The 10,859-nt window shown below is 41.3% G+C and overlaps 1 protein-coding gene across 1 annotated transcript; it reads right to left on the bottom strand.

Annotated features, from left to right (window-relative positions):
- Window positions 1–6,535: 6,535 nt before the first annotated feature.
- Window positions 6,536–9,816, bottom strand: p2ry1 (purinergic receptor P2Y1). The gene has a single exon (XM_007251834.3). It carries the CDS (start codon window positions 9,365–9,367, stop codon window positions 8,303–8,305), a length of 1,065 nt encoding a protein of 354 aa, XP_007251896.3. The 5' UTR covers window positions 9,368–9,816; the 3' UTR covers window positions 6,536–8,302.
- Window positions 9,817–10,859: the final 1,043 nt, after the last annotated feature.

The following is a 10,859-nucleotide window of genomic DNA, read 5'->3' on the forward strand; positions in this document are numbered from 1 at the left end:
AAAGTGCATGGAACAGTTGTGTCACTGCCACGATCAGGAAGAAAACGCAAGCTATCACATGCTGCCGAGAGGAGATTGGTCAGGATGGTCAAGAGTCAACCAAGAATCACCAAGAAGCAGGTCTGCAAGGATTTGGAAGCTGATGGAACACAGGTGTCAGTCTCCACAGTCAAGCGTGTTTTACATCGCCATGGACTGAGAGGCTGCCGTGCAAGAAAGAAGCCCTTGCTCCAGAAAAGGCACCTTAAGACTCGGCTGAAGTTTGCTGCTGATCACATGGACAAAGATAAAACCTTCTGGAGGAAAGTTCTCTGGTCAGACGAAACAAAAATTGAGCTGTTTGGCCACAACACCCAGCAATATGTTTGGAGGAGAAAAGGTGAGGCCTTTAATCCCAGGAACACCATGCCTACTGTCAAGCATGGTGGTGGTAGTATTATGCTCTGGGGATGTTTTGCTGCCAGTGGAACTGGTTCTTTGCAGAAAGTAAATGGGATAATGAAGAAGGAGGATTACCTCCAAATTCTGCAGGAAAACTTAAAACCATCAGCCCGAAGGTTGGGTCTTGGGCGCAGTTGGGTGTTCCAACAAGACAATGACCCAAAACACACATCAAAAGTGGTAAAGGAATGGCTAAACCAGGCTAGAATTAAGGTTTTAGAATGGCCTTCCCAAAGTCCTGACTTAAACCCCATTGAGAACATGTGGACAGTGCTAAAGAAACGGGTTCATGCAAGAAAACCATCACATTTAGCTGAACTGCACCAATTCTGTCAAGAAGAGTGGTCAAACATTCGACCTGAAGCTTGCCAGGAGCTTGTGGATGGCTACCAAAAGCGCCTAGTTGCCGTGAAAATGGCCAAGGGACATGTAACCAAATACTAATGTTGCTGTATGTATATTTTTGACCCAGCAGATTTGGTGACATTTTCAGCAGACCCATAATAAATTTATGAAAGAACCAAATTTTATGACTGTTTTTTGTGACAAACATGTATGTGTTCCGATCACTCTATCACAGAAAAATAAGAGTTGTAGAACTTATTGAAAACTCAAGACAGCCATAACATTATGTTTTTTTACAAGTGTATGTAAACTTTTGACCACAACTGTAGCTATAGCAGTGGAGCGCTAAAGTTCAGTAACCTAGCTGCTGGTTAACTGGTTTGCTTTAGGGCATTGTATTGTTTCCAGAAAGGGAGCAGGTGGTGCAGCAATTAATTATTATTGTCTATCCCTAAACCCTTCGTGATGGGGAGCTGAAATGAGCTTTTATTAGATTTTATTTATTTATTTATTTATTTTTCCCCGTTCCACTATAAATGCTGCAGCCTGTGTTGTGTGTTGCGCCATTTAAGGTGGAACGGGAAACTTATCTTGAATCTAATTGAAGTTAGCTAGTGACTTAAATAAGCTACTAGTGATTTTGTATGCTAGTTATGAAGAAAATGTCCATAAAACACTGAAACTACATATTAAACTATGGTAATATAGTGTTTATTTCCATTTTTAAATAATTTTTAAAGATTCCTTATAAGCCCTCTGTTTTGAGAGTGCCCCTAAGAGTTGCCAGGTTTGTAGTTTTCCCGCCAAATTGGGCTTGTTTGAAAATCCAGTGGCGGGCAAAAATTCAAGGGTGGTGGGATGTGTTTTTTGGGCTACTTTTAAAAATGACCGCAGCTCCCAAAAAACAACAAAAAAGTAGATGATGCCTTGATTTTTTTTTTTGCTAATTATGTTACTATTAAATGTTTTTGACTGGGACATAAAACAGTTATAAAAGAACTAATAAAATACTAATGTTATAATATTATTAATGACTTTTAGGTAAATAGCAATACTGATAATAAACCCTTCAAAATCGTACACTCAAAGTCGTACACTCATAGTTGTTTGGCCAATTTCCTTCAAACGTGTGACAGATATGTATTTTGGACTAGTTTAAGTTTCTGAAGGGCGGGTTTTAGACTGACTTTGGGCTGGATATTTATGTTGGAACTGGCAACCCTGGTGTCCTTGAAAAACGTCAGTTTGAAGGCTCATGTAGCCATAACACTTACCCCTACCCCTTCAGCCTAACAAGAATAGTGACACTCTACCCCTAGATGTGCACAGGCAAAACAGAGGGGTGGGGCTAAGTGGTAGGGTAAAGTGGGCAAAATTGGATTGGGCTTTTATCTCCCAGTACTTTTGCTCATATAGTTTATATTTCTGAGAGTTGACTGCAGGTGCAGCTGACTGAGGCATCCCATTCAGCACTAAGACTGATCTTTATTCTTGCTTAACTCATCATTGCAAAAGAGGTTTTTATAACAGTGACTTGAAGGAATGCGTTTAGAATAAGAGGCTTTTACTTCCAAGCTGTTACTCAAGTGTCTGAAAGAGTTAGGTCGCATTATGTGACCACAAAATTCATCTGCGGTTTTTGATGCACGAGGCCTTTTAATGATATTATCACAGAAAAATGTCAGCCCGGGCTCGTCATCTGGCTCTGAGGGAGCTGTGAGGGTGGGCGGGGGATGGGCCACACTTCCAGACGGTGAATAATAGTAATACTCAAATTTCTGAGTCAAACACTTGTTAGTGTATTACTATGCAATCTGGAGACATGTGCAAGCTTGTACTTGGCAGCGTGCCGCGCTCTTTATGTCACCACAGCGCAACCATGGCCTTTATGAGGCTGGAGATGAATGCATCTGGACTAAATAAACAACGTGTTTGACATATTACTGCCTGTCATGTGAAAGAATTTGTCAGAAATAAGACCATTTTCTTACCCTTTTCATGTTTAATAGGCCTTCGGTTCTAATTGATAGGCTGCTTTAATGGATGACATTAATTAATGGAGAATTTAGTTAATCATTAAAGCTAAACTGTATGTCCAAAAGTATCCAGACATGTGCAGGTGCTTCAATTGTGGTTATCGCTTTTAACTGCCTACTGGGATTATCTCCATAGAAAAGCATTGGCAATAGGTCACTCTATAACAGGTACATGATCCTATTTTTCCCAGGTCCAATTCCAAGCATGTGCTAGAGGCGATTAAAACCCACTCTTACCAAAATGTGAATCAGCGGTCTAGTCAACCAACCAGCTTTAACCAACCCATAAGAACAAAGACCCATTTCTGAATATTGATACCAAAGTCAAAGCTGAATCAGATAAATTCAGTAAGCAGCTTTATCTTGTTCCTTTCTTGGACAAAATAACTAAATATTTTAAGGTTAAATCCTGATCTAACATAAATGACACAACATCATAACTTGTATTTTATGATTTTGTTCTATAAATCAGGTCAGAACTAGTTTATGGAACATAAAACATTTAATGAAAGCAATAAATTAATGGTTATATGATTGGAACAGAGCTGTAGAAGCAATTAATACACTTCAACAGAGCTGGTTTTATCTCAAGGATCAGGATGTTCTGGTGTTAGTTTATCCTATATAAAAATAGTAAGAACAGACGCACGCAAATTTGTTAAATCAGCTAGTTATAAACGAGGCTCCTCTTCTGATGAAAGTGATGGATATAAGTTAAATGGAACACCTGAAATTGCTTAAGCGAAATTAACCTCGTATTTTAGTTACTGTGACACCTCATAACTAACTCAGTATATTACTTATTCTATACATTTATTATCAGTAACCTAGTGGATGTGTTCAATTTCAGCAGCAGCTCACCTGATTCACCATCATTAAGCTCTGATTTAATATGACGAGAACACCAGACAAATATTTTAAAAGCACAACTTTTGTATGAATTAGGAGCGTGTCATATCGCATCGTACACAAATTATCGCCAAAAATTATGACGCAATTCAAAAATATCTAAAAAATATTACAATTAATAAATATTCTAAAAAGCAGTGTATTTGGTATTTGTTTAGCAATTTACTTTATTAACTTTTAATAATTTGTTTACAGCTTATTTGCATGCAGAGGCGTAGCAGCAAATTCTGGGCCCTGCACACTCTCACTGCCAGTGGGCCCCTATCCATGCCAGTACACAAGGAACATGAGAAAAAAAAAAAATCAGGATTTTCATGGGCCCCTCTCCCCAGTCATGCCCTGGGTAGTCAGATCCACTTTTCCCCCCACTATCATGCCCATGTTTGCATGCACAAACTATGCTGCACTTTAGTTTTGTTGTTTTTTAGATTTTTTTGTTGTTACATTTTTAATTATTTTGTTTCTACTAAATGCAAGAATCATATTTATAATAAATAAAAAATTAATAATAATTATTTCCATTAGTATATTCAGAAAATGTATGTTAAAAATTCAATGTTTTGTCATATCAGCGATAATGATATAGTTATTTCAAAAATACCATGAAATATTGTGAAATTATTTTAGGGGCATATGACACACACCAAGAATGAATAGTATTTGTATTTATTCTAATACCAAAATAAATAATACTGTAAATAAACAATTACTGCCCAGACAAAGAGATTTTTCAGGCGTATTTTCACAGGTGCATTATAAATGCATAAAACTATTGGGACATCAGGGACAATTATTGTTTCTCTACTATCCAGGGCTTTTTACAAGATTTTAGTATAGTACTGCAGTGAGGATTTGATTGAACCCAGCACCTGGCATTATGCATGGTACCAACCTATCGTAATCCATGGATTCATGTTTTTTATCTATTATGGTATGCGGCTGATACTACAAAACTCTCAGCTGTAATGTAGTACAACAGGTTATTTTTCACACCACAAAATAGGTGTCTATACTGCGTGATCAGACATGTTAATATCATTGTTTACTGAGATATAAATGGATTTGATATAGAAGCACATTAAACCAGCATGCTGCTGTTTACTGAGCGTGTGAATGCATGTCTCGGACACTTCTTCAATGAGTCAGAAAGAGAAATCTGACACACAAAACATGACTTTACAGCAACAGAGCACTGTACTGTACTGAAATTACACTCAGAACATCTTTATAATAAACAGAACTAAAACTACAATTACTGGCCACTTTATCAGAAACACCTTTCTTCATATTTCTAATCATATATAATATTTCTTTTCATTGGTCACTTTATCTGAAACACTTTTCTTCATATTTACAATCACTGGCCACTTTATGAGAAACACCTGCAGTGTATTATTCACTCACTGGACACTTTATTAGAAACTATTAGAGTGTACAATTAACTCACTGGACACTTTATTAGAAACAGCTAGACTGTATTTTTCACTTACTGGACACTTTATTTGAAACACCTAAAGTGTATTATTCACTTCATGGACACTTTATTAGAAACACCTACTTTGTACTTTCACTCACTGGTCACTTTACTAGAAACACCTGCAGTGCATTATTCACTTACTGGACACTTTATTAGAAACACCTGCAGTGCATTATTCACTCACTGGAAACTTTATTCGAAACACCTACAGTGTACTTCCACTAACTGTCCACTTTATTAGAAACACCTAGAGTGTATCATTTACTCACTGTCCACTTTATTAAAAACACCTAGATATTATTCACTTACTGGTCACTAAGTAAGAAAAACCTTTGTTGTATTTTAACACACTGGCCATTTTATTAGAAACTATTTTCTTGTAATGCCACTTACTGGCCACTGTATTAGAAACACATATTGTGTATTATTTAAACATTGGCCACTTTATTAGAAATACCTATGTTGTATTTTCACACACTGGTCACTTATCTACTCGTAAGCCACTTTAAGTGAAACACCTGTATTGTGCATACCCACTCACTGATTACTTTATCACCTTCAATGTTTGCTGGACACTTTACTAGAAACACCTAGATGGAATTTCTTCTCATTAGCTTATATTATAAGCTATTTTAGCTCTTATTATATTTTAATTTTCTTGTTTTTATTATTTTACAATTTTATTATTATTTTTATCCTCATATTAAAGGGTTTTCGTTTTTGCCTGAATTGTTTGTTTTGTTTAACTGATTTTTAATTAAACCCATATTTGATCAATTTAACTTTTACTTTATTTCTAATTTTGTTGGTTTTGTTAACTTTGCTGACTGTGAATGTACAGCATATTAAGATGCATTGTAATGTATCAAATATTCTATATGTAAAGTTTATTATTTTTATTATTACACTGTAATTTCACTCACTGGTCACTTTATTAGAAACACCAAGCTGATAGTGGACTTTTCAGAATACATGTTACCTCATCTAAATCCTGCACAGTTAATCAGCCCCCTCTACTACCTCATTCATCACTGCTCAGTTTCTGACCACAGGACCTGTTTCAGCAGATGGCCTACAAAAGCAAGGTAGAGCTACAAGGTTAGTTTTTCCAATAAAGTGGCCAGTTAGTGTACAGCGCATTCTCATTTATCACAGACCGAGAACACAGCGGCCGACTGTAGCATCTTAAAAAGTGCCAGTGCACACTGTGGGCCCACTTTATCACCAGTTCTGAATGAGCTCAGAGACGATCTCACCAATAAGGAGCATCACCCTGACCTTATTTTACCTTCACACCAGAGAAAGAGAACAGACTGAGCAGCAGAACTTCTACTCACTTTTCTTTTTATTGTACTACAAATGAAGTGCATTCGGGTGGCAAACGCACGCCCACATCGCTCTCTACTCAGCTCACTCCACCTGATGTGTTATCGATTTTAACATGAATTGGCTGGCGCGCCTATCAGAGCATGATTCTTCTGCTTTACTGGTTTACAGTTAAACTTTCACTGGAACACTGATCACCAGACAGCAGCTTCTGTCATCCTGCTCATATAATACTGGCAAATATAATACAGTACAATGAAAAAGATATGTTCACATGGAGAATTATTAGCAATTAGCATATACACGTCCTGTTAGCCAGCGAGGAACATCCTTCCTCATTCTAGGGTTCAGGGTTCAGACGTTCAATGGCAAACAATTAGAATGAAGTTTGTTGATGTTTGAGAGTTATGACACCTTACGAAGATCTTGTGACGACCTCATAAAAGCCTAATTACTGTCAAACGGAAATGCATTGGGGTCATTTTTTAGCCTGATGTCCATAGCAATGATAAACAAGGCTTTTCAGGCATTTTCACTTCTGAAGAAATGCATTTTTGTACTTTCTCAACCCCTAAAATCCATGCAGCACCTTCATTACACACTCAATACCTGCTCTGGTTTGCAGTAGTTGTTTCTTGGAGTTAATGTTCTATAACATCCTTATCATATATTATACTGGGATCTTCCACAAACAACAGGGATGGACCCTGTTCTATAAACCCCAGCAAACTCAGCAGAGTTCTTGCTCTGGAATAGTCTTATTAAGCTTTTTGTCCATTTTGGCGTCTGTGGAGAACATCTGAAGACACTCTTTGTGAGCACTTGGTCCTAAATTAATGTCACAAACTCAGTGTCGTTGTTGCTTCAAGTGGAAGGCAAGAACTGACCACTGACCAGAGACTTTCCACCACTCTTTCTCTCTCTATTAAAGTGACTAGCTCCCATTGGCTTTTATTACCTGCTGTCCAGAGCAATGATATGACATAAAGACTCTTCAAGCATTTCAGAGCTGCTGCCTTTTTCAGGTCATGGGTCACCTGGTAGGTGGCGTAGACACTGTTGTGCCTTCAGGTTCAGAGATGCTGAACTTGTTCAACCTATACAGTCCATCAATGAAGCACCTTCATTAAACACTAGACACTAAACAGACACGATGACAGTGTGGGCATGACATTTCTTACAACACTGACCACACATTCTTGCTCAGGGGAAAGATTTCTTTTCACATACTCCACTTACAAGCTGCTGCAAAAGTGCTTGCTTTTGTATGGGATCCCTCAGCAATTCACCCTTTTGTCCATGGCTACGTCTAGAGGAGTCGTTTCAGTGCCCGGTCCGAAAAAGCAGCTTCCTTAAATACTTAATCTGTCATCACATGAATCTGTGTCATCAGTGATGAAAGTGAGATCTGACCACAGCCTGGTGCTACCTTCTACCTCCAAGGAGCATCCCACCACTCTGTCTCTTAGAGCAGCAGGCTTATGTTGGCTTTCATAACCCACTGTCCACAGCCTTGATAGATCCCTCCAGAAATGTCCAGCATGTCCCAGCCTTCCATCCTCTCTCTGTGTCCTGGATGGTTCTCGGACAGTTTTTCTCCCTAGCATTGATGTAATAAGGGCTAGCCATTTCTAACACCAAGGAAATTCTAGTAGGGCCTTCATTAGACACTCTGCTCTAATTCAATCACAGTGTCTCTGAGTGATGGCGCAATCACTGCATCTGTACAAAAGCGGAAGGCGAGAACCTTCTATCTGTTCTGTCTGTCTTAGATCTGCCGGCTTCCATTCTCCACACACTCCGCAAGGCTGTTCAGTGCCGTCTCCTCGCTCTTGGACGGTGCGGTGACCTCGCTCCTCCTGCTGCTCCTTTTGGTGGCCCTTGACAGCCTGCGTCGGAAGGTGTCGCCAGCCAGGAAGTAAAGCACAGGGTCCACGCAGCTGTTAAGGCTGGCCAGGCCACGGGTCACCTGGTAGGTGGCGTAGACGCGGTCGTTGAAGGCACACATGTCTGGGCCCTGGAAATAGAGGCGTGCCCGCAGGTTCAGGTTCTTCATCACATGATACGGCAGGTAGGAGACAGCGAAGACAGCCAGCACGATGACCACCAGACGTGCTGACTTTTTGCGGAGCGGCACGCTCATCTCCATGCCGTCCACGCCGCTGCACACCAGGGCACGCACGATGAAGCCGTAGCACACCAGGATGACGGTGAAGGGCACGCAAAAGCCGAAGACGGTCATGCACATATTGTAGACAAAGTAACCTGGCAGCTCATCTTCGGAGGTCGTGTCGTAGCACGTGGTGAGCCCCCCATGTTTCAGTCCTGTCCGCGAGTAGTAGAGGATGGGCGAGACACCCGCCGCCACCACGAGCCACACCAGGGCACTCGTCCGCACCGCATGCCGCTTCTCCAGGCGGCCCAGCGAGCGCAGCGGGTGCACAACGCCGGAGTAGCGGTGCACGCTGATGCACGCGAGGAACAGGATGCTGCCGTACAGGTTGAGGTGAAAGACGAAGCGCTGCAGGCGGCACGTGGCGTCGCCGAACACCCAGTCCGTCTTGTTAAAGTAGTAGAAGATGAGGAAGGGCAGCGACAGCACGTAGCACAGGTCCGCGAGCGCCAGGTTAAACATGTACACGGAGATGCTGCTCCACGGGCGCATGTGTCGCGCGAACATCCACATGGCCACGCCGTTGCCCAGCAGGCCGGTCACAAACACCACAATGTACACCGTGGGCAGGTAGTAGAACTGGAAGCCCGTCTTGGTGAGCGAGCAGCCGCGCGTGCTGTTCGCGAACTGCGCCGTCGCGTTCGCTGCCGCCGGGTTCATGGTGAAGTTGCAGAAAGGCGCGAGACGGCGGAAAGGCGCGTGCGCGCTTGTTTACGCTCAGTTCTGTCTGTGCAGGAGTCTCGTGCTCATTGGTTCTAGCGAGCGCGCGCTTCACGGCATCGTGCAACGAAAAGAAGAAAGAAAGCAAAACAAACCGAAACCGACCTCGTGCGGTGAATGGAGATGGCTCTCCTCCGCGTGCGAATTCCTCTGTGTCCGTGCGCGCGAAAAAAAAGTTAAGATATGTCCAGTTTTGGTGTCCGTTGCCGTGCGCGCGCTCCGTCCTCGTAAACACGGGTCCGTAAACACGTAGGACCGGGCAGGCAGGCGCGAGACTGTGTGCGAGACGCGCCGTACACTGTCTCACCCTCTTGCACGCGCTCTGTGCCCAGCTCCAGCGAGCAGTGTGTGTGTGCGTGCTTCTGTTTGTGTGTGTGTGTGCGTTTGTGGTGAGGAGAGCTGGGTGAGGGAGGGCGTGGTTTTAGTCTCTCCTTTTTTTTTACCCACCCGTATTCCGACAAGACACGCCACGCCCCCTGCACAGTGATTGGCTCCGGTTAAACACCTTAGAGTTGACACATGTCCAAAAGTTTGTGGACGTCAATCCGGCGTTTCTGAGAAGTCAACAAAGGTGTGAAAAGTTTTCACATTCAATATTTTCAATATTCAATTTTTTTTTCTATTAAGATTACCTGTGCACAACGGAACACCTGTATTCTAACTAAAAAAATGAATTGTTTCCTACAAGACCAGTCTGTACATCCATTTTAATAAATGCATTTAGCTGCTTTAAGTTGCACCCATTGCTGACACAGTTTGTCAGGGCATAAACAAACATGAACCTATTGGCAGCATGCCGGATCCCAGGTGTCAGCTAGAGGGGTAAGAGCTTGACTTGTGTTGTCTGGAATTATGGAGCTTCTATATGTTTGGGATAAGGGTAGTTGAGAAGTTAAAATTCCTTCCCTATAGAGTAAAGACAGTATCCCCAACAAATATATATTCTTTTTTAATGCCTTTATTTTTTAGAAGAAACTATGAATGAGCATTACTTCTGTCCCTATAGTCTAAATGATTAGTTACAACTTAAAACAGCTTAAATGTTACAAAAAATGGAGAACTAACAAATAAGAAAGGGATGGAAATGGGCTTTAACTTTTAGAATAGAATCCTAGGGTAGGAGGGTGGGGCTTGCTGGAATACAGGTGTAGAGGGAGAATGACACATTCACATGCTCCTGTCCAAAATGAATTATATGCTATGTTTTTAAAACATGTTTTTATTAGAATTTTTCAGCTCTAATTGGACATTAATGTGGAGGCTGGGTGTTCTGGCTCCAGAAAAATAAGTCGTATCATATTTCATGCCTTATTGAGGAATGTAGTCTGTCTGTCTGTCTGTCTGTCCCTGTTTGTGATCTCTCTCTCTCTTTCTCACATACACACAAACACTCACTCTCTCTCTCTCTCTCTCTCTCTGTCACACAGTTATT

The sequence above is a fragment of the Astyanax mexicanus genome, chromosome 9 (genome assembly GCF_023375975.1).
Source record: "Astyanax mexicanus isolate ESR-SI-001 chromosome 9, AstMex3_surface, whole genome shotgun sequence".
Taxonomy (NCBI): domain Eukaryota; kingdom Metazoa; phylum Chordata; class Actinopteri; order Characiformes; family Acestrorhamphidae; genus Astyanax; species Astyanax mexicanus.

What these genes read in the sequence shown, in the direction of transcription:
- p2ry1 (XM_007251834.3), bottom strand. Translation starts at nt 9,367, where the DNA reads ATGAACCCGGCGGCAGCGAACGCGACGGCGCAGTTCGCGAACAGCACG.